The sequence below is a fragment of the Podarcis liolepis genome, assembly GCF_965112155.1.
Source record: "Podarcis liolepis genome assembly, chromosome: 2".
NCBI classification, from domain to species: domain Eukaryota; kingdom Metazoa; phylum Chordata; class Lepidosauria; order Squamata; family Lacertidae; genus Podarcis; species Podarcis liolepis.
Window position 1 is genome coordinate 106,847,498 of NC_139555.1, and position 23,645 is coordinate 106,871,142.

Genomic DNA, 23,645 nt, shown 5'->3' on the forward strand with positions numbered 1-23,645 from the left:
ACCTTTTGTGATAGAGAAGGAAGGAAGATTCCTCGGTCCACGCAAGACAACAGCAGAGGGCAGATAAAAGGTTGCCATAAAAAGTGTCTTAAAAGTGTCCACAGAAGGCTGCCATCTACTGTAGGTTTGCCCACTGTCTAGAAAAAAATTACTATAGTGATGGCCACCAACTTGACTTGATCCCGAAGGCTGTTCTTTTGTTCTTAACTAGCCTGGCCTACCCCAGTGCTTTTGACACCAGATTGATCTAGTTATCAGAAAGTTAACCTGTTTGTCTTCACGGCAGGAAGGTAAGCAATATAATTAGCTGGTGTCCTGACAACAAGCTTGCACAAATCTTTGGTGTGGCCACATCTGCCATTAGGAAGATCATGAAATAGAAAAAGGGTCTGGTGAATTCTTTCTTCAGTCCATCCTTGCTATCACTTGGGGCAAAGATCACATTGAGAGTGTGCCCTGCCTGGTGTGCTGCAGCAATGACCACCTGAGAGACCCATAGTTGTCATGGAGGCTATGAAGTCTTGAGCTGGCCTCTGTGTGGATACTGAAGTCACCCAGGATTACCATTTAGTGCCCCCCCCCAATATCCCAGGGACTACCTGATCAGGAATGCTGCTGGGAAACAGGGTGTTTGGTAGACCAGCAGCAGCCATGGTCTATTCTCTGGCCCAGCACTAGGTTCAGACCCTCTAAACCAGAGTTTCCCAAACTTGGGTCTCCAGCTGATTTTGGACTACAATTCCCACCATCCCTGGCCACTGGTCCTATTAGCTAGGGATGATGGGAGTTGTAGTCCAAAAATAGCTGAAGACTCAATTTTGGTAAACCCTGCTCTAAACCCATCTCATGGTTAAGAGGCTTCCTGGTCAAGGAGATGACGTTTCTATACACAATAGCAGCACCCCTGCCTCAACCCCCTAGTCTAACATGGTGCAGTATGGAAAAAGCAAATGGGCACAGCTGGGTAAAAGCAGGTCCACCCAGATCACTGACTTAAGTCTTAGCCAGATCAGCCTGCTCATCCACAAAGAAATCATGAATGAGCATGGTATTATTACAGACTGATCTGACATTCAGCACCGCCAGACCAGAGGGCTCTGCAGATATGCCACCAATAACTTCCAGTAGATTGAGAATGCTGGAACAAGGAACAGAGGCCAAACACCTTGTGTAGAACCAAATGGCAAAAAGGTTTGAGGGTCTGTGAACGCCATCTTGGTAGTCAAGATCACCCTGAGACTAATTGTTTTTTGCTGCAATAATGAGCTCACCACATATGTTTACGCTCTTGCTTTGGTAAAAAGGTAAAGGACCCCTGGACAGTCATAGGTGACTATGGGGTTGCGGCACTCTTGCTTTCAGGCTGAGGGAGCTGGTGTTTGCCCACAGCTTTCCAGGTCATGTGGCCAGCAGGACTAAACTGCTTCTGGCACAACAGGACACCGTGACGGAAGCCAGAGCGCATAGAAACACTGTTTACCTTCCCGCCGCAGCGGTACCTATTTATCTACTTGCACTGGTGTGCTTTCGAAATGCTAGATTGGCTGAAGCTGGGACAGAGCAACAGGAGCTAACCATTGTTGTGCAGATTCGAACCGCAGACCTTCCAATCAGCAAGCCCAAGAGGCTCAGTGGTTTAGACCACAGCGCTCCCTGCATCCCTTTCGCTCTTGCTTTGATGCTATGCTTATCTGTTGGCTTCAGATGCTGGGGCCTAGGGATGGGAGTTGTCAGCGCAGTTTGGAGGCCGACTACCTATCTCTTTATAAAAAGGTGGGCTTAATTAGCCACTGGACGTAAGATATTTTCTGCATAATGCTTAACGTATTAGCCTCTTGTGGACAGTCATGGCAAATGCTTGCTGTTTCGGTGTTCGGCCTGAGTCTGTACAAGCAGCAAGGTCTCTGGCATTGCATTTTAAGTCTGCACCTTCTCATAAATTAATCACTCTAGTGTTTCTGACATCCTTCTTTGAAACCCTTGAGCAAACTTCTTTAAGGTTTTTTAACCTAATGTCAACATTTAAGCAAGCCTTTATGGATTTTCCGCTTCCTAAAAAAATAATAATTCCCATCATTCCGTGTCTTCTCTTTTTATTTTCTTCACAGTTTAGAAATTCCACCCCTCCCCCGCAAAAAATCCCCAACCTCATCAGCATCAATAACAATAAAAATTAGCCAGTTTTACACTCGATACAAAAACAAAAAACCAACACCACAAACAATAATATTAATAATACCAACAATAAAAAGGATGTGTTGTGTGTGTGAAAAGATGCTCATCAACATTTTGATTTGCTGAAATGCACAATTCATGAGTACCATGAGCTGTGAAGCCTTTTGAACTTGATAGAATTGGGGAAACTTTTCCCAGCGGAGATCTCTTAATGCAATGTACATCTTTTTTTTTTCTTTGCCCCAGATGCAGATAGCTTCAAGTCAACGGCAGTAATGTTCTCCAGGTTGGAGATGGCAGAGATGTCTGGAGACAAGGCACATAATTTGCTTCCTGCCTCTGTCCTTTCAGCAGCAACCGGTCAAACACAATACGTTGTATTTTTGGTCTCCGCCAGTATGAAAACCCTACAGACCCGTCCCACCCCCCACCCCAAGCAGCACGTATTCTGTGTTTCCTTTCTACAGATGCACCATAATATTAACAGCACCAAGTTGGTGATAACAGTGTGAGAGGTCTGCCTTTCCCAGCAGCACGAAGGCCCCCCCAAAAGCAAGAAAATACAAAGATAAAAGCGAAGCCAGTCTGGTGTTAAAGTGGTTTTGAACCGTCAGGGTGCCCCATCGCAGGAATTGTAGTTTGGCAAGGGTACTTTGTTACGAGAAATTTTCAGGAAAATTTAGGCTTTGGCCTGGTCTCCTCATGTGGTGGGGAAATGAGACTGAAGTGTGAGCTGTACCACTTCCTAAAAACACACACACAAAAAAACAACTAGGGTATAAGGAGAAAGTTTCTAACTCACCTTTCCTTCTGTTGCATTCTAACAGCAAGAAATCCCTCAGATAGGTGTGCATTTTTTAAAAAACTGTGATTCCCCTCTCATAAACTGAAGCGTACAATCTCAGAACTCGACTATATTGTATGTTTTCTCTTCATGTTTTCTGCTCGTGTCAACGAGACCTTCCTTGGGGAGCAGAAAATGGCTACTAAAGCGATCCAAACCACTGATGTAGATATTGCCAAACTGAAGAGGCATCAGATGCAGATGGTGGAAAGGCCAAAGGGAATGAGATACATATGTGCTAATGGGTGCAATCCTATGAAAACTTATCTGGGCTGAGGAAACAGCCTCTGTAGGGTCACAAATTCCCCACCTCGCCTTACATGGAAGTAAACCTACTGAACTCACTGCGGATTGTATCCAAGTAAATATGCATGGAATCAGGCGGGATGAAGAAGACAGATGAAGAGTTGGAGGTAGCAGAATTGGGGAAAGGAAGAGGCAGAAGTCTGCAAATTGCAGAATAAAACCATCAGGGTAGACGCAGCATTATACAGCCCATCCCCCAACAGCTGCGCCCTAATCCAGGGAGGTGTTTGACAATCTTTTAATCCAGATTAATCAGGTATATATATTTTTAATCCCAGTTTCTAAGACCCCCATCTACACGATACATTTAAGGCAGTATCACACCACTTTAAACAATCATGGCTCTCTCCGCCCCCCTAAAATAGAATCATGGGAATTGTAGTTTGTTAAGGTTTCTGAGAATTGTCAGGAGATCCCTATTCCCCTTTCAGACCTATGATTCCTAGAGTTGCTTAACAGTCAGTTGTCCTTTCCAGGACTCTGGAAATCTTAGTTCTGTGAGAGGAACAGGGGTCTCCTGATGACTCTCAACAAATTACAGTTCTCAGGTTCTTTTGGGGAAACCATGGCTGTTTAAAAGGGTAGAACAGTCATTTAAATGGATGGTGCAAACAGGGACCTTTTTCATGAAAGTTGAAGCTACTTAGAATCACTATTCCAGACTTCAAAAGGTAGCCTGAATATACATTGACTGCCTTTTAACAAACCTTGGACTCACAGCCTTCTCCTGCCTTCCATGCTGCTTCTACATTGTGGGACCTCTCTACAATCTCGATTAATCATGAGTATCACCCCTCCCGTTCTTTAAATGCAGTTTAGAATCACAGAAGAATCCAATCCTCCTCTTTTTCATGCTTAAAAAAACCCCTTGTGTGAATGAATCTTATGGTGCAAGCTCATCTGCATTACGTTGTGTCAACCTTTGCCAATCTGGTATCCTCCAGATATTTTGGACTACATTATATTTTTGCTGGCTGGCGCTGATGGGAGTTGTAGTCCAAAACTTCTGAAGATGACCAAGAAGGCTGCATTTGTTCGTGAACAGGAGGAATGAGAAGTACAGGACGAAAGGGTGTGTGGGCAGCAGGGCAAGGGCGGCTAACTTTTGACCCTCCGGATGTGACTGAATTCCAGCTCCTATTAGGCCCCCACCCCTGCAGGAGACAGCCCACCGTTTCACTAAGTGGCTTTCATGATCACGGAGCCCCAAACACAACCGGATAGCTCAGCTGGCAGAGCAGCAGGCTCTTAATCTCAGGGTCATGGGTTTGAATCTCACGTTGGGAAAAAGATTGGGCTGGATGAGATGACCCTCTCGGTCCTTTCCAACTACATAAACAGTGGTTCAACTTTTGCAGTCCTCCATCATTTCAGTCCACAGTGCAGTGTTCGTGCAGGAGGGTGGTGGGTCTGAAGTTCTGAATGGTCCCTCCTATTAAAAAGACCCTGACGTCAAGCCCAAGGCTGCTTGCAGACCGTGCAACTTAAGACACTCAGGTTCAGAGGGGAAACTTCCTTCTCACAGTGCAGCCTCACTCGTCACTGGCTCCCTTCAGTGGCATCATTCATCGCAGGCAATGTAACCGCCAAGGGGAAGAAACTTGCCTGTGATGAGGGATGCTCACCAGGTGAGCTGATGATCCAGGTTCAAGCCAAAGCAATTGTAACAGGGCATGAGGTGGCGCTGGTTTAACCAGGGAAGCAGAATGAGAACAGAGCTGGGATGAATGAGAGGCGGCCATTGGATGGAAAAGGAGAGCACCAGGCAGGAAATGGAGACATACCACACATCTGACGCGCACACACCCCTCCGCGAAAAATCCTAGAATTGTCGTTTGCACACAGGGAGAGAGCTACAGTTCCCAGCACTCTTGACAAACTAGTTCTCAGGATTCTTTGAGGGGAAGCTTTCCACATATGGTTTGTGTGCAGCTGTAGCACGGGCAGGATTTAGTTGATCAGGGATGAAGCCTGGGCCCCGCCGGGGGAAGGGGAAGAGAAGGACGAGTGGGAAAAGCCTCGAGAGGGAAAGGACAGAGACCAGGGCAGGTCCAAAGAAGGGATCGGGAGGGACGAGATAGAAGAGGGGAAGGAAGGAAGGGAAGGCAGGGGCCCAGGTGAAGCGAAGGAGGCTGAGAAGGCCGAGGCGGGCTGGGGAGCGGCAGGTTTGGCAGCGCTGGCGGCCAGCAGCGTGGTGTGGGCCGTCCCGGCACTGCCGGCCGAGGCCTTGCCGTTGCTGTGGGTGCGCTGGTGCCGGTTGAGGTGGGAGCTGCGGCTGAAGCACTTGCCGCAGACGCCGCACTTGTAGGGCTTCTCCCCGGTGTGGGTGCGCTGGTGGATGGTGAGCTCGGAGCGCTGGATAAAGGCCTTGCCGCACTCCCCGCAGGCGTAGGGCTTCTCGCCCAAATGGGTGCGCTGGTGCGTCAGCAGGTTGGAGCTGACGCTGAAGCACTTGCCGCAGGCGTCGCAGCGGTACGGCTTCTCGCCCGTGTGCATCCGCCGGTGGATGGTCAAGTCCGACCTCTGGATGAAGGCCTTGCCGCAGTCGGCGCAGGAGAACGGCTTCTCCCCAGTGTGGATGCGCTGGTGCTTCACTAGCGCCGAGCGCTGGGCAAAAGCTTTCCCGCAATCCTCGCACTTGAAGGGCTTCTCCGCCGGCGGTTGCAGCGACAGCGGCGGCATTTTGCCCAGGCTCTTCCCGCAGTCCAGGCAGTGGCTGCTGCGCGTGAAGCGTCCCTTGGCGCTGCCGCACAGAGGGTGTTTTAAACCCGCTTTGCTGCCCGCCCCAAGAAGGAACCCCTTGATGTGTTCGGGGCAGCGGTGGGCGGCCGCGGCGGCCGCCTGGGCTTGGTGGACCCTCTGGTGCCGGTCGAGATGGGAGCTGACGGAGAAGCCGCGCCCGCACTGCGCGCAGGTGTAAGGGCGCTCGCCCGTGTGCACCCGCTGGTGCCGCTCCAAGTCGGAGCGCTGGATGAAGCACTTGCTGCAGTCGCCGCAGGGGAAAGGGCGCTCGCCCGTGTGGATGCGCTGGTGCTGCGCCAGGTTGGAGCTGCGGCTGAAGCGCTTGCCGCAGGCGCCGCACTGGTAGGGGCGCTCCCCGGAGTGAGTCTTACGGTGCTTGGAGAGCGCCGAGCGCTGCCCAAAACATTTCCCGCAATCAGGGCAGCGGTGGGCGGCCGGGGCAGCAGCCGCGGGGGGCTCCTCCTCCCGGAGGCCGTGGCGGTGGGTGCGGCGGTGGCGGTCGAGGTGGGAGCTGACGGAGAAGCGCTTGCCACAGTCGCGGCAGGCGTAGGGGCGCTCTCCCGTGTGCACACGCTGGTGGCGCTCCAGGTCGGACTTCTGGGTGAAGGCCTTGCCGCAGGCGGCGCAGGGGAAGGGGCGCTCGCCCGTGTGCACCCGGCGGTGCTGCGCCAGGTTGGAGCTGCGGTTGAAGCGCTTGCCGCAAGCCGTGCACGGGTAGGGCTTCTCGCCCGAGTGGATCTTCTGGTGCTTGGCCAGGATGGAGCGCTGACGGAAACAGCGCCCGCACTCGGCGCATTGGTGCGGCCTCTCCGGGGTTGGGGTGCTGTAGCCTCGCCCACTGCCGCTTGCGTTGCTCTTCCCGCACTCCACGCACACTCCCGGCCTTTCCTGCCGGTCTTGGAGCTTTTTGGGAGCCTTGGCCTCCGGCGGACAGATTGCTGGAACTCGCGGCAGCTGCCCCTCCTCCAGGTCCGGCTGGCACCGACCACCACTGGCTTCTTCCACCTCGTCTGGGCTGTTGGATCTCCCCGTTGACGGGGAACCCGGCGGCTCTGCCTTCTCCAGGTTGATTTCCCCCTGAAGTGGCTCCTCTTCATTCTCCTCAGCGGCTGTCATTTCGTTGGGGGGAGAAAGAGACAAGTTGTCAAGGAGCTGTCAGTGTGGGATGTATCTTCACTGTAGCAGTCAAATGCAACATTTCCTGTTTCCTAGAGTGGATACGCAGGGGAATGTTGCTCCAGACAGGGAGGACTTCCTGTCACACCTGGTCTGGAGCATCCTCCCCATGTGTGACCAGGTAGATGGGCGTGACCCTAGCAGACCCTATAAACGGACTAGTCATGCAGCCATCTTCCTCTTTTGACCTTCTCTTTTGGCCCTTTGGCTCTTTTGCTGCTCTTCCGCTGGCTCTTAACCAGCAGCATATGGCTCATTCTTACAGAGGATGGAAGCCACAAAGTAGAAAGTCTGAGGCCTAGCTCAGACTTCTTTTTCTCTACAACTGTACCTGTAACTACAAGCTAAAGCCTGCCTTCAGGACCATACTGTGAACTGAATGTAAGTAAACTTGACCATTACTTTTTAAAGAAGACTGTCGTGTCATTCTTGTTTTTAAGAGGGAACTAAAGGGGAAATTTACCAGGAACAATCCAATCTGGACGAGCCAGACTCCCTATCCGAGCTGCATGCAAGCAGGCGAAGACTACGCCTGCACGGAGCCTGCTTCTGCTCCTCACACTTCACCCCTCATCTGATCCTGGGGGACAGTGGGGTAGGAGGAGAAGGTAAGGAAGCCAGTGTGGTGTAGTGATTTAGGTCTCAGACTAAGACCTAGGAGATCAGGGTTCAAATCCCCACTCGGCCATTAAGCTCATTGCGTGACTTTGGGCCAGTCATTGTCTCTTGGCCTAGCCTACCTGTTGTGGAGCTTGAACTGAGAGGCGGAATCATTTATGTAAATGCCATACATAAAAGATGATTAAACAGAAGTCGCTTGGAGACCCTTTGGGTGCCTGGTAAGTTCAATAAAGAATAATCAATCTATCAAACAGGTTCAGGGGGAAGGCAGGAAGCCCAAGCTGGCCCTGCCAAAGCCTAGCAGCCTCGCTGAGCTGAGTTTTGTTCTTATTTCTTAGGAGTTTCACACACACCCTGTTTTACCGGCACTGCAGCTCGTGCCACGAGCCGCGCCCACCTTCATCCTTGGGGCTTTTTGGCGCCTTCTTCCGGGCTTTCCGCTTCCCTTCCTGGCTCTGCTCCTTCACCAGCTCCCGCAACATCTTCTCCACCTGGTTCCTGCCAGCTGTCTGCAGAATGAGGCCCAGCTGCCGGCGGAGGTCGGCATTCATCCCACTTTCGCTGGGGCCAGCTGCCGTTGAATCGTGCATCGGGGTCTGTTCTGCTTGGCCCTGATCGGGCTCCACGTCTGCACCACGGGGGGACAAAATGGGACGCTGATCAGACTGGAGTGCCCAGTCAGGGCTGCCAACCAAACAGGACCATGTCTTAATGGCGGGTTGATATACAGGAAAGGAGCTTTTTACAGCATGGAGGTGAACAATGGTTAACGTCTGTGCGCCAAGCCACTTTTAAAAAGCACAGTTACAGACGCTGACTTAAAAATAGGCAAAACTGTCCCCGGTGTCAGCCTGGAGCAAGACCAACAGAATAATGGGGAGTTCTCGCTCCTTCTTGCCATAATACAGTGGTACCTCGGGTTAAGAACTTAATTTGTTCTTAACCTGAAACTGTTCTTAACCTGAGGTACCGCTTTAGCGGGGCCTCCCACTGCAGCTGCACGATTTCTGTTCTCATCCTGAAGCAAAGTTCTTAACCCGAGGTACTATTTCTGGGTTAGCGGCGTCTGTAACCTGAAGCGTCTGTAACCCGAGGTACCACTGTATTAAACTGGTACAGCTCCCATGCCAATGTGAACAGACCTGAATTTTCTTTTCTTATTTATTTAAGAATCGAATAAAATCCACCCTTCTGTTTTAGGATCAGCGCTGCTGATTTATATATATTTATATATATATATATATATATATATATATATATATATGCAGGTTTTGGTGTCTTCGGGTGTCTTCCCGTGTAAGAGTTGGGGTGTCTAGGCGACGTCGCCTAGACACCCCAACTCTTACACGGGAAGACACCCGAAGACACCAAAACCTGCATTCCTGTACCCGTGAAAATCTACGAAAGCATATATATATATATATATATATATATAGTGGTTTTTTTATTTTTAAAAAATAGCAGAATAAAATAATATATATATAGTGGTTGGGTTTTTTTGTTCTTTTAAAAAAATAGCAGAATAAAATAGTAAACACAATAGAAACAGAGACAGATAAAGCAGGTGAAAGCAGCTCAAAAGCAAGGGCACAGATGCTTAAAAAAAGAGTCTGGTGTGCAGGTGGATTAGCAAAACAAAAGGGCTTTCAAGACAGGTCATTTTCTTCTGCATTCTGCAATATAACACTGACACAATAATAGCATATAAGTGGTGGGTTCATGCTGGACTGTGCAAACGTCATCCTGGTTATTTATTGATTTAAGTATTAGATTTATAACTGGTTGTTCTGCAACGCTTCCCCAAGATTACTGCATTACAGTGGAACCTCGATTTTCGAACGTAATCCATTCCGGAAGACCATTCGGGTTCGGAAACCGAGGCGCAGTTTCCCATAGAAAGCAATGCAAAATGAATCAATCCGTTCCAGACCTTTAAAATCTCCACCCTCATCGTTCTGCCCGGACGCTGAGGTCCAGCGCCGAGGGCCTTCTGGCAGTTCCCTCATTGCGACAAGCAAAGCTACAGGGAACCAGGCAGAGGGCCTTCTTGGTAGTGGCGCCTGCCCTGTGGAACGCCCTCCCATCAGATGTCAAAGAGATAAACAACTACCTGACATTCAGAAGACATCTTAAGGGGTTCAGGGAAGTTTCTAATGTGTGACATCTTAGTTTATTTTTGGCCTTTGTGGAAGCCGCCCAGAGTGGCTGGGGAAACCCAGCCAGATGGGCGGAGTACAAATAATAAATTATTATTATTATTATTATTATTATTATTATTATTATTATTACCCCTAATACAGCAATTTAACTTGAATTTTACTATCTAATGATACACAATGAAAGCAATAAACACATTAAACTGTATTGTAAAACCAATAATAAATAAACACAACGCAGATGATAAATGTAAATTTTTCTTACCTGCAATGATGGGTTTTTTGGGGGGGGGGTCCTTCTTCGATAATCACTGTGGGTTACTCCTCTCCTGCGTTTCCTTGATTTTTTTTACACCACTGACACCTGGTTCAGCCTCACTGGATCTTTTCCTCGCTAACCATTTTACAAGGGACATTTGCTCTTCTTCCCGACGTTTCAAAATTTGTCTGAAGTGAGACATCGCATGATCATTGAAAGTGCTCGTGGCGTGACTCACAGCGGCTTTATCGGGGTGATATTTTTCAACAAAAACTTGCAGATCAGCCCATTTTGCACACATGTCTTCGATCAGTGCTGTAGGAACACTTTCTCTTCTCTCCTCCTCCTGCAAAAACAATTCCTCAGCTGCCGCTTGTTGTTGCTCCATCAGTACGTTTCGAAGTTCTTCTGCGGTGAGTTCCGTCTTGTGCTCCTCCACTAACTCCTCCACATCATCCCGACTCACTTCCAAGCCCATGGACTTCCCCAGAGACACAATATCCTCAACAATAAGAGCATCCTCTTCAACGTCCTCAGGTACGCGGTCCGGGGCAGCTTCTGGCCACAATTTCTTCCAGGCTGACTTCAGTGTTCTTTGAGACACGTCCCTCCATGCTTTGTCTATGAGATGTAAGCCATGTAAGATACTGAAATGGTTCTTCCAGAACTCCCTGAGGGTCAGGCCTGTGTCGGAGGTCACCTCAAAGCACCTTTGGAACAGGGCTCGGTTGTAAAGCTTCTTAAAATTAGATATGACCTGCTGGTCCATGGGCTGGATGAGGGAAGTCGTGTTGGGGGGCAAAAACTTGACACTGATGAAGCTGAACTCTTCCACCAACTCGCCTTCCAAGCTTGGAGGGTGAGCTGGAGCGTTATCCACAACAAGCAGGCACTTCATGGGAAGATGTTTGTCTCGGAGGTATTTTTTCACACTTGGCCCAAACACTTCATGAACCCACTCGATAAAAAACTGCCTGGTTACCCAAGCTTTGCTGTTCGCCCTCCACATCACATGCAATTTGCTTCTCATGACGTTGTTTTTCTTAAATACCCTGGGGTTCACAGAATGGTAGACCAGCAACGGCTTCAACTTAAAATCTCCACTTGCGTTCGCACAAAATAAAAGGGAAAGTCTGTCTTTCATGGGCTTGTGCCCTGGCCATAATTCCTCCTCCTTTCTTATGTAGGTCCTCTTTGGCAATCTTTTCCAAAAGAGGCCTGTCTCATCGCAATTGAAAACTTGCTGCGGAAGGAAACCCTCGGCCTTAACGTAATCTTTAAATTCCAAAACAAATCGGTCGGCATTTCCTTTGTCGGCAGCTTTGCCGTGTCTCACCACGCTGTGAATGCCACTCCTCCTCTTAAAATTATCAAGCCACCCTCTACTTGCCTTGAAAATACAACTCTCAGCACTTGTCCCAGGGGTGTTTTGGGTGAGGTCGGCATGCAACTGTAAAGCTTTTTCACAAATTATGTTCTCAGAAATGTGGTCACCGGCCAACAGTTTTTCATTTATCCATATGGTAAGCCATTTTTCCACTTCTTCAATTGTCTGTGTTCTTTGTCTTGCGAGTGTTTCAACGCCTCTTGCGACATCGGCTCCTCCAACGGCTCCTTTATTTTTTAAGATGCCAGCAATTGTAGATTCGGCCATACCAAACTGTGTTGTCGGACGACATACGGGGACACCACTTGCGTGTTTGGAAATGTTTTCCTTCTCCACCGCTGTTGTTGTTCTGTCAATGGTTCTCTTGGCTTCTTCGCAGCTTCTTTCCATTTCTCACACCACACCAAATAAGCATAAAATAAAATAAAAATAAAATAAGCCAAATACTGTGGTACCTCGGTTTTCTCACACCAAATAAGCATAAAATAAAATAAGCCAAATCATAAGCCAAATAATAATAAGCCAACTACATAGCGCCAAATATCATCTCCATTTTCCGCGGTTGCTCAGGACGCAACAGCCGACACGCAGCGGAGACCGCGTGGCACGTTCGATTTCCGAAGCGCGTTCGAAAACCAAAGCATTTACTTCCAGGTTTTCGACGTCCGAAAACCGAATTGTTCGGCAGCCGAGACATTCGAAAACCAAGGTTTGACTGTGTTCCCTTCCAGAGGGGCACTCTTGCAGTACATGATGTGTGTTACGGCTGGGCGACATATCGCCAAAGGCAAGTTTGAAGCCGGTATCGTGAGATTGGCTTCATAATTTTGACCTGGCAATATATTGCGCATCATGGTACTTGTTTGCATGTGTGCGTGCTATGCAAAAATCGCAACGCAGGGAAAAAAGACACGTGAAGCCAGCCAATTCCTCCACATAGCTCCATCCTTATTTCAGACTTCGTGATCTATATTGCGGTGTTTTGCTGGTGATTTTTTTTTTGCAATGCTGAAAAGCAGGTATCGCGCAGCCCTAGTGGGTGGGTGGGTGGGTACCGCCAAATGCCTTCCTCCATGCCAACTTACCAGGCACAAGTCCTCTCCTCCTGTGGGACTCAGCGAAAGCCGTGATCCGGGGCCAACTGATGGCGATCTCCTCCGCTGTGGAGACAGAAAGAGAAGGGGCAAGTCAGAGGAAGTGGAGAGATGCTCCCAAGATTAGAGCAGCGCATGAAGGGGTCAGTCCAGGGCTAAGTCCTTTGGAGAGAGTGGCCATATGGCCTAGTGTGTGGAGCACAAGCTATGCATGCATAGGGCTGCCATATGCCTTAGGCTCAACAACTTTCAGGGAGTCCTGGTTTTTACTTTCTGCAATATGGCAACCCTATGCATGCAGACGTTCCTGGGTCCAAGCCCTGGCGTGCCTAGTTAAGTGGGTCCCATAGCCCGATGTAGGGAAGAGCTTCTGCTAGAAGCAGTAGAATGAACTTCTAGCCAAAACAGAGGATAGAGACTTTGGATGCTCCTTTAGATAGATGGTTCGGTCAAGTAATGTTTATTCTCATCTCCGAGAAACTGACTTACAAAGTATTATAAATTAAGGACGTATCAAGGTGCAGCAAAACCTATGCATTTTGCCTCCATTTGGCAACCGTTTGTTACTTATACAATAGGCCAAGCACAGGGGTGGCAAGTCTCAATGAAATATGGCTATATTTGGCATATTTCATAGAATCATATACTCTTGAAATGCAGGAATCTCAGCTAAAGCATCTGATAGATGACCATCCTTCCACAATCTGGTTTCTTCCAGATATTTTGGACTATAGTTCCCATCAGTCCCAGTCAGCAAGCCAAGTGTTTGGGACTGATGGGACTTATAGTCCACAGCATCAGAGAAAGATGGGAGACACTAGGTTGGGGTAAGATGGTGTAGACAGTATGTCAGCATCTTGATATCTAACAAAAAAAAAAAGCATGGAAATGGCTTCTTACCCAGTGAGATGACGTTGTCGTAGTTCTCCTGCATGATTTTGGTCACCAGGCGCTTCAGCAGATGTGGGAAACCCCTGAAACGACAGACAACCGTCCTCCGCACTTAAACAGGTGGTAGGACTGAGGAATGCAGAGGAGTTAATCAGGTTCCTCTAGGCCTAGGGCTTGGGGGAGAGGCGGTCTTTGTAGGATGAGAGACCAAGGGGCAGAGGGGCTGGTCGGTGCATGACTTGTCAGAACCCCAAGACTCAAATCCCAACATTTGGTGCAATTTGTTTATTTCTTGTATATCATTATTGGCATTCATATCCCGCCTCTCCTCCAACGAGCTCCCGGCAGCCTATGTGTTTTATTGTTGTTAGCTGCTCTGAGCCCGGCTTCGGCTGGGGAGGGCGGGGTATAAATAAAATATTATTATTATTATGTGGTTCTCTTCCTTCCCCGTTTGGTCTCACAACAACAGCCCTGTGGAGTGGGCTAGGCCGAGAGAGACAGGGACCCAGCAAGACTCATGGCCCCTAGGAACTGGCTCCTATGTCTATGACTTCAGACAGAGGCCTGGCCCTCTTCCAACCTTTAAGCGCCATTGAATTATAGGGGACTTACTCTCAGATGAAGTGCGGGGAGAGACTGCAGCCCGGCTCCATCCTTGCCGATTCTGCTCCCGCCCTTTCCGAGCCTCTCTCCGGAGAGATTGCAAGCGTGGCTTGCTTGCTTGCTTGCTTGCTCGTTCCTTTCTCGGGCTCAGCCTTGCTTTGCAATGCCCTGCAGTTTCCAGTTGCTGCTCTGGAATTAATAGTGAAAAGAGCCCGGGGCTGCCTGCTCTTCCTCCACCTCTCCGGGAACGGAGTAGTGGCGGCGTTTGCGGCCCGATCTAGCCTCCCACTCCTCGGATCGGGTTGCAAAGTGGGCCGTGGAGGCAGCTTCCGCTGCAGCGTGCAGGGGGCGGGGTGGGGAGGCCTCACGGACGCCCAGGTCACTATGGATGCAGCAGCTGCCGCTTGCTGACCCAGGAAGCTCAACCCCGGATGCAGCCGGCGGAAAAGAGGGGAGAAGACAGCAGCCTCCATGGCTGAGAAGCAGCAGCCGGAGCCCTCTGCTGGATCCTCAGAAAGGATCAGGATTCAGGACCCTGTACGGGGCAACCCTAGTGATGTATGGAAGTGAGAGCTGGACCATAAAGAAGGCTGATCGCCTAATAATAATCATCATCGTTTATTATTTATGCCCCGCCCATCTGGCAATTCTGGGCCTCATCAATAGGAGTATAGCATCTAGATCAAGGGAAGTAATAGTGCCACTGTATTCTGCTCTGGTCAGACCTCACCTGGAGTACTGTGTCCAGTTCTGGGCACCACAGTTCAAGAAGGACACTGACAAACTGGAACGTGTCCAGAGGAGGGCAACCAAAATGGTCAAAGGCCTGGAAACGATGCCTTATGAGGAACGGCTAAGGGAGCTGGGCATGTTTAGCCTGGAGAAGAGGAGGTTAAGGGGTGATATGATAGCCATGTTCAAATATATAAAAGGATGTCACATAGAGGAGGGAGAAAGGTTGTTTTCTGCTGCTCCAGAGAAGCGGACACGGAGCAATGGATCCAAACTACAAGAAAGAAGATTCCACCTAAACATTAGGAAGAACTTCCTGACAGTAAGAGCTGTTCGACAGTGGAATTTGCTGCCAAGGAGTGTGGTGGAGTCTCCTACTTTGGAGGTCTTTAAGCAGAGGCTTGACAACCATATGTCAGGAGTGCTCTGATGGTGTTTCCTGCTTGGCAGGGGGTTGGACTCGATGGCCCTTGTGGTCTCTTCCAACTCTATGATTCTATGATTCTATGATTCTGGCTGGGTCCCCCCACCCACTCTGGGCGGCTTCCAACAAAACACTAAAATAAAGGTAAAGGTACCCCTGCCCGTACGGGCCAGTCGTGTCCGACTCTAGGGTTGTGCGCTCATCTCACTCTAGAGGCCGGGAGCCAGCGCTGTCCGCAGACACTTCCGGGTCACGTGGCCAGTGTGACAAGCTGCATCTGGCGAGCCAGCGCAGCACACGGAACGCTGTTTACATTCCCGCTAGTAAGCGGTCCCTATTTATCTACTTGCACCCGGGGGTGCTTTCGAACTGCTAGGTTGGCAGGCGCTGGGACCGAGCGACAGGAGCACACCCCGCCGCGGGGATTCGAACCGCCGACCTTTCGATCGGCAAGTCCTAACCGCTGAGGCTTTTACCCACAGCGCCACCCGCATCCCTAAAATACAATAACCTATTAAACATTAAAAGCTTCCCTAAACAGGGCTGTCTTTAGATGTCTTCTAAAAGTTTGGTAGTTATTTTTCTCTTTGACATCTGGTGGGAGGGCGTTCCACAGGGCGGGTGCCACTACCGAGAAGGCCCTCTGCCTGGTTCCCTGTAACTTTGCTTCTCGCAGCGAGGGAACCGCCAGAAGGCCCTCAGCGCTGGACCTCAGTGTCCGGGCAGAACAATAGGGGTGGAGACGCTCCTTCGAAGAATTGATGCTTTTGTATTATGGTGCTGGAGGAGACTCTTGAGAGTCCCATGGACTGCAAGAAGATCAAACCTCTCCATTCTGAAGGAAATCAGCCCTGAGTGCTCACTGGAAGGACAGATCCTGAAGCTGAGGCTCCAATACTTTGGCCACCTCATGAGAAAAGAAGACTCCCTGGAAAAGACCCTGATGTTGGGAAAGATGGAGGGCACAAGGAGAAGGGGACGACAGAGGACGAGATGGCTGGACAGCGTCCTCGAAGCTACCAGCATGAGTTTCACCAAAGTGCCGGAGGCAGTGGAAGACAGGAGTGCCTGGTGTGCTCTGGTCCATGGGGTCACGAAGAGTCGGACATGACTAAACCACTAAACAACAACAACACGGGGAAACCCCCTAGTACCATAAGAGCCTCATGACCCGGAAAAACTGTCTGTGGAAGCGGACAAATGCCAGCTCCCTCAGCCTTTAAAGCAAGATGAGCGCCACAACCCCAGAGTCGTTCATGACTGGAGTGAATTGCCAGGTGTTCCTTTACCTTTACCTTTATTCCTGGTAGGTCTCAGAAGGTACTTCAGGATCAATCAATATGAATTTTTTAGAAAAGCCTCAGTGATAATGGAGGGGTTCGGTTGCATGTGCTATGATGAACCACATGTTTAAAGTGCCAATATACTGCTTCAACCGTCGGGGCTTCTCCCCAAATAATCTTGGAAACTGTAGTTTGTTAAGGACCCACGTACCTACGGGACCGCCTCTCCTGGTATGCCCCACGGAGGACCTTAAGGTCCACAAATGACAACACTTTGGAGGTCCCAAGTCGCAAGGTGGTTAGATTGGTCTCAACTAAGGCCAGGGCCTTTGCAGTACTGACCCCAACTTGGTGGAACGCTCTGTCACAAGAGACTAGGGCACTGCGGGACTTGACATCTTTCCGCAGGGCCTGCAAGACAGAGCTGTTCCACCCGGCCTTTGGTTTGGACTCAGTCTGATCCTTATGTTTTCCCTCCTCCTACGGTTTTAATCTATGGGCTACTTTTAAAATGAGGCTGCATTTTAAATTGCATTTTCACCTGTATTTTAAATTGTCCCCCCCCCATGTGGTTTTTTTTTTCGGGACGTGGGTGGCGCTGTGGTCTAAACCACTGACCCTAGGGCTTGCCGATCAGAAGGTCGTGGTTCTAATCCCCACAACGGGGTGAGCTCCCGTTGTTTGGTCCCTGCTCCTACCCACCTAGCAGTTCGAAAGCACATCAAAGTGCAAGTAGATAAATAGGTACCGCTCTGGTGGGAAGGTAAATAGCGTTTCCGTGCGCTGCTCTGGTTCGCCAGAAGCGGCTTAGTCATGCTGGCCACGTGATCAGGAAGCTGTCTGTGGACAAACGCCTGCTCCCTCGGCCTATAGAGCGAGATGAGTGCCGCAACCCCAGAGTTGTCCGTGACTGGACCTAACGGTCAGGGGTACCTTTACCTTTATTATGTTTTTATTGTAATTTTACTGGTGTTAGCTGCCCTGAGCCCAGCTCTGGCCAGGTATAAATAAAAATTATTATTATTGTCAGAGCTGCTTGAAGATCCTAGCTCACAGAGGATCACGCTAGCCAGCGATCATTAAGTAAAAGTCTTTATTGAGTTACAGTTTCCATTCTCACGCTGCTGCGCGCAACTCTACGTCTAGTAGCTAGATCGGCGAGGCTCCGTCTGAGTCTCCGCCCCGTGTGCACCAACTTAATATCCTAGCCCGGCTCCACCTTTTCCGCCTGACTGTCCTCCTCTGGGTCCCTCTACCCCCCTGGGTCTCTTCCTTCCGGGATTCTTCTGACGCTGACCCCCCGGACCCTCCTGTCTCCTTGCGCCGGGCTTTAGGACCTGGCTCCCTTTCCGGGTTGCTTACTGCGCCACCTTCCTCTGCATTTGAACTTGGCGCGCGCGCCCAACCTTCCACTTTCCGCTTAACCGTTTCTTCGCTCCCCGATGGAGGTGTGGCCACTCCTGACTCGTGCCCTCCCTCCTGTGGTGAGCTGCCAGCGCTTGCCCCCTGGCTCCTTTCCTCTTCCCTGCTCTCTGGCGGTGACGCTGGTCCCGATTTCCAACTGCTCTCCTCTGAGTCCCCTCTGGCTCTATCTTCCTGGGGTGCCCCCCTAGACTCCCCCCTTGCCCTGGCCACTGGTGCTCCTTTCTGTGAATCCTCTGATTCACTGGAAAGACTCGGAGATCTCGGGTCGTCGTCATCACTCATCTTTTCTTCTGCCTCCTCCCCTTCGCTCTCTGTTTCCTCCCTTGCCCTTGCCTCTGCTCCTAAACCCCTGACAATTATTATTATTATTATTATTATTATTATTAAGGGTGCTGGGAGTTGTTAGGAGACCCCTATTCTCCTCACAGAGCTACAATTCCCAGAGTGGTTTAACTGTCAATCCCTCTTCACAAACACCCGTTAGCCCTGCGTAGCACCTTGATAGCCCTGCTCTGCCTACATGGTTGAAGGCACTAATGTTTCTGAAGGCCAGTTGCAGGAAATGGCAGGAAGGGAGAGGACTCTCGCACTCGGATCCTGTTTGCGGGTTTCCCATAGGCATTTGGTAGGCCACTGTGAGAACAGGATGCTGGCCGAGGTGGGCCACTGGCAGGCTCTTCTTTCGACATAAAATACAGTGGTGCCTCGCAAGACGAAAAGAATTCATTCTGTGATTCTCTTCGTCTAGCGATTTTTCGTCTTGCGAAGCAAGCCCATTGACGGATTAGCGGATTAGCGCTATTAGCGGCTTATCGGATCAGCTGATAAGCGGCTTAGCGGCCTAGAAAAAGGGGGGGAGGGAGAAAAAACCGCAGGAACTCGCAATACATTTTCGTCTTGCGAAGCAAGCCCATAGGAGATTTGTTTTGCGAAGCACCTCCAAAACGGGAAACTCTTTCGTCTAGCGGGTTTTCCGTCTTGCGAGGCATTCGTCTTGCGGGGCACCACTGTAGACTTAACCATGTTGTCGCTCATCCTTCCTATTTCCAGAGAAAACTGGGGAGAAAAAAGAGTTCTGAACATAGCTCAAGATCTATTCACTTTTATTTCCCTAGTCTATTTTATTCACAATACGTACGTACAAGTTCCTGCTCACTTCAGACACGGCTGGATCAGAAACGCACAAAAGGTCAGGACAGCCTACCACCAAATTCTCGCTAAACCCACACTTGGTTTCATCTAATCAGTTTGCTTGGTTGGATAGTGTTCTGGAAGCTACCAGCATGAGTTTGACCAAACTGCGGGAGGCAGTGGAAGACAGGAGTGCCTGGCGGGCTCTGGTCCAGGGGGTCACGAAGAGTCGGACACGACTAAACGACTAAACAACAACAATCAGTTTGCTGAGAGTTGCTGCCGTCTGTGAGCGACCACTACACGCAAGGTGTGCCCTCCTCTTGGCGGGAAAAGCTGTTCTAATTTCAAAGAAATTCAAAAGAATTTCAAAATTCAAAAGAAATTTCTAATTTCTTTTGAAAGGCTGTTCCATCTCTTCAAGATGATGGACGGGGTTCTTGGGAGACACTGCAAAGCTGGCTGTAGGGGACTCCCCACACACCTTCACCTGACTGTAGGGGCATCGTGGGAAGAAGGAAGGACTTGGAAGAGACTCTCCTGGACCACTTCCTGGTCCAGCTGGAAGTGACTGAGGAGGCATTATAGCCTGCGGTTGCTAAGCAACTGCTAAGTGCTCCCTTCAACATTTGGCCTTGAGAGCAAAACAGTAAAGGGACAGGAAATCACAACGCACAACTCCAAAGTCCTAGTTAAGGAAGGCAGGTACAGGACATAGAATGGCCTTTCTCCAGTGCTCAAGTATGCAGGGTTGTCCCTTCTTTGGAATAGCAGACATGACAGGTTCAGATCTCCCTTTAGGGCTTTCTCCTTGGAAGTAAAAAGGATGGGAATTATGAACACTTTTGCATCAGCTTTCGATGCAAGCCCCTTTTATTGTCCCTTAAGCAGCTGCTCGACCTGCAGTGGTTAGGACACCAGCGATGCTGCAGAAGTGGATTTCCCACATTAGCAGGGGGTTGGACTGGATGACCTCTGAGGTCCCCTCGAACTCTATGATCAGGTGGTAGCAATGCTGTAACTCAATGCCATGAGCAGCTTCATGTGGCTGGTTTCGCAGGAAAGGGCCAAAGCTCAGCGGCTGAGTGTCTGTTTGGCAGATTCCAGTTTTGATCCCTGGCACCTCCAGGTACGGCTGGGAGACCCCAGCCTGAAACACCTGGGCAGCTGCTGCCAGTCAGTGCAGACAATACTAAACTAGATGGACCAATGATCTGACTCCCATGTTCATCTGTTCTGAGTATTAAGCCTTCATTAAAGGAACAGGAGCGAACCAGGCTGGCTTATTTTTCTGGCCTGTTGCAACCCCAGAAGATGAAATCAAGTATTGAAAACTGGCCTTTTGCTTCCTTACTCGGGCACCATGTATAATCTTAACATGCCTAAAAATCAACTCTTTGAGACCTTGGCTGGGGTTTCTTTCCCCCAGGAAAAACCTCTGATAGCAGACGGCATTCCGGTCAAATGAGGTCAGTTTGGTGTATACAGGTAGTAACGTTACAACAAGAGGTGTGGGAAGTGGTACAACGCAGGAAGAAATTGGAGGCGCGGGGCGTAGATATTCCCCAGGATACCGAAAACAGGTTCTTAACAACATCCAGTATGAAATCACTGTGCTGACGCAAGGAACGAAACGCACCCCCCCCCCAAGTGAGATTCAAGGCAGTCCAAGGTCTTTTTGTGAGAGGGGTGTGTGTGTGTGTCTGTCTGTCTGTCTGTCTGTCTCAGGTCATCCTATGCAGAAAACTATCAAGGTGGTTTTGCAGGTAAGACTTTTTCCTGCCTTCTTATCCTGCTGTTTCCCATGGCACCAAGAGTGACAGAACTGCCAACCTGTTTCCACCAGCCTCTTTATAAAGGGGCACGGTGGCGTCTTACAAAGGGGTACAGAGCAGTCTGCTTCAGTTGCTCCCGTGGGACTGTTTTATACGGGAATTGCTCAGCTCCACATAATATCCGATCCCTCGCTACAACATCGCTCTGATCTACTTCTTTATCTAATCTACCCACCTAATCTATTACCTCCCTCACAGCCCAATCCAAAGTCCATTGAAATAAAAGTTGGAGATTTGACTTAACTGTTGCAACAAAATACAGTGGTACCTCGGGTTACATACGCTTCAGGTTACATACGCTTCAGGTTACAGACTCCGCTAACCCAGAAATATTACCTCGGGTTAAGAATTTTGCTTCAGAATGAGAACAAAAATTGTGTTCCGGTGGCGCAGCAGCAGTGTGAGGCCCCATTAGCTAAAGTGGTGCTTCAGGTTAAGAACAGTTTCAGGTTAAGAACAGACCTCCGGAACGAATTAAGTACTTAACCCGAGGTACCACTGTATAGCTCTTTGTCTAGGGCTCTAGAAGGTTGATTACTAGCATTTCCACTTCAAAGGATCCGTAGAATCATAAATGGTAGAGTTGGAAGGGCCTCCTTTGGTAATCCTCATAGAACTCTAGCCCAATGGTGATAATAATAATAATAATAATAATAATAATAATAATAATAATAATAATAATTTATTATTTATACCCTGCCCATCTGGCTGAGTTTCCCCAGCCACTCTGGGCGGCTCCCAATCGAGTGTTAAAAACAATACAGCATTAAATATTAAAAACTTCCCTAAACAGGGCTGCCTTCAGAATGGTTGCCATTAATTTGATTTTGAATTGATTTTAGAATGAATTGATTTTAGAATGCTGTGTTACTTTTATTGTTGTTAGTTGCTCTGAGCCCGGCTTCGGCTGGGGAGGGCGGGATATAAATAATAAAATATTATTATTATTATTATTATTATTATTATTATTATTATTATTATCATCATCATCATCATCATGCAATGCAGGAATATTGGTAATGGCTTAGAAAGATCTTGGAGAGCAGGAAGCTAGGCTAATGATACATTCTGCAAAAGGTAAAGCTGGACTGTACTTACAGTATTTGAAGGATGGAATCCACATTTATGCATATAGAAAACTAGGATGTCAGGGAAGAGAGTTTAGCCCAGTCATTCCCCTGATCTGCTAGTTTTCTTGGTGCAGGGATTTTTATTCATTATAGACATGAATAAAGACATGGAACTTCTTACTTGGAGCCTGAAGTGTTAAAAGTCCAGAAGGCCATTCTACCGTGTTCTGCTGATTGTATAAACTAGTCCTAAATGTCTATGGTTGCTATATTTTAACGCAATTAGGCAGAGCTGTCTTGGAACCAAGCACAAAAACTTGTGAAATGTTGGCAATGACAGCTCAAATCAGGTTTGCCTGGGCTGGCCATGGAATAGAACGGAGTCTATCCATGCTGGAAAGCAAAATTAGAATGAGGCGGTAGAATGGATTGTACCACATCACTCTGGCGGTGGGGGGAGATTTTTGGTTAAGCCTTTTTAACAGGAGACATTTCAGTACAGTGGTACCTCGGGTTAAGAACTTAATTTGTTCTGGAGGTCCATTCTTAACCTGAAACTGTTCTTAACCTGAGGTACCACTTTAGCTAATGGGGCCTCCCGCTGCCGCTGCGGGATTTCTGTTCTCATCCTGAAGCAAAGTTCTTAACTTGAAGTACTATTTCTGGGTTAGTGGAGTGTGTAACCTGAAGCGTCTGTAACCCGAGGTACCACTGTACTACAAACTTAAAACGGGTGAACAAGCACAGCTTCCTCAACAGACCTTGGCATTCTGCAAGGGAGCAAGAGGTCAAAACCTCCCCAAAACTTCAGTTTCCAAAGTCACCTTGCTGGGAAAACTGCTTTGCAACTCGCTTCATTTTTTAGGTTCATTTTCTCGCTTCATTTTTTGGATCAACACCATTTTTTAGGTAAAAAGCACCCATGGATCAAAACGGGCAATTTTCAGGTTAGAGAAATTGCTAGTGTGAACCTAAACACAAATGGAGGCACAGACCGTCGTGTTAAGATAAGGAAACCTGTGGTGTGTTGCTTACTTTGCACAATAATTCTGATTCTGGGAGGGTTGGTCTCCCTTCCCCACCCCTTGAATCTGGTGGCAGGGGTAGGAACACTGGTGGGAACAGAGCAGCCATCTTGCCCTTCCCACAGGGCTCCTCTGCAGCGGCACCACTGGATAATTTTATACTCTGCACTTCATGGACTTATGTGAGCCCCTCTTTTGATGGTCACATGTATCATTTCACGTGCTTCAACCAACCCTGCTATGGCTGAGGGAACTCTTCCTCATTTTGCTGAGCGGAGTCCTAGAGACCTGGCCCCAATCCTGCCTTGACACTACTCTTGTAAATGGAACGGCCACATGATAGTCAGTAACTCAAGTGGGTTTACTCTGAGTGGGACTAGCATTGGTGAGAACACCATATTGACAACTGAACTGGGATGAGTGCCATTTGCGTTTTCCGCCCTCAGGAAGAAAAAATAACTTA

The 23,645-nt window shown here is 48.9% G+C and overlaps 1 protein-coding gene and 1 long non-coding RNA gene across 4 annotated transcripts; one reads left to right on the forward strand and one right to left on the reverse strand.

Annotated features, from left to right (window-relative positions):
- Positions 1 to 3,304: 3,304 nt before the first annotated feature.
- On the reverse strand, positions 3,305 to 14,890 carry LOC310701224 (tigger transposable element-derived protein 1-like). 3 transcript variants are annotated; one of them, XM_083491780.1, is made up of 5 exons: positions 14,267 to 14,890; positions 13,661 to 13,734; positions 12,752 to 12,826; positions 8,262 to 8,492; positions 3,305 to 7,176 (listed from the first exon to the last, which is right to left on the reverse strand). In XM_083491780.1, the coding sequence occupies exons 2-5, from the start codon at positions 13,692 to 13,694 to the stop codon at positions 5,276 to 5,278; spliced, it is 2,241 nt and encodes a 746-aa protein (XP_083347906.1). In that variant the 5' UTR covers positions 13,695 to 13,734; positions 14,267 to 14,890; the 3' UTR covers positions 3,305 to 5,275. The 3 variants fall into 3 exon arrangements, with proteins under 3 accessions (XP_083347906.1, XP_083347907.1, XP_083347908.1); XM_083491782.1 differs by lacking the exons at positions 3,305 to 7,176; positions 8,262 to 8,492 and adding an exon at positions 10,308 to 12,058 and having other exon boundaries at positions 14,267 to 14,686; XM_083491781.1 differs by lacking the exons at positions 12,752 to 12,826; positions 13,661 to 13,734; positions 14,267 to 14,890 and adding an exon at positions 10,286 to 10,428.
- Positions 14,891 to 19,597: 4,707 nt separating this feature from the next.
- Positions 19,598 to 23,569, forward strand: LOC310702170. The gene is made up of 2 exons (XR_014523318.1): positions 19,598 to 23,022; positions 23,067 to 23,569. It is a non-coding gene; the product is annotated as an uncharacterized lncRNA (long non-coding RNA).
- The last annotated feature ends 76 nt before the right edge of the window (positions 23,570 to 23,645 follow it).

Excerpts from the sequence above, each read along its gene's own strand:
- LOC310701224 (XM_083491780.1), bottom strand. The coding sequence starts at position 13,694 with ATGCAGGAGAACTACGACAACGTCATCTCACTGG. Across the intron at positions 8,493-12,751 it reads GAGGAGAGGACTTGTGCCTG|ACGTGGAGCCCGATCAGGGC; the intron begins GTAAGTTGGCAT and ends CCCGTGGTGCAG. Across the intron at positions 7,177-8,261 it reads AAAAAGCCCCAAGGATGAAG|CCGCTGAGGAGAATGAAGAG; the intron begins GTGGGCGCGGCT and ends ACGAAATGACAG.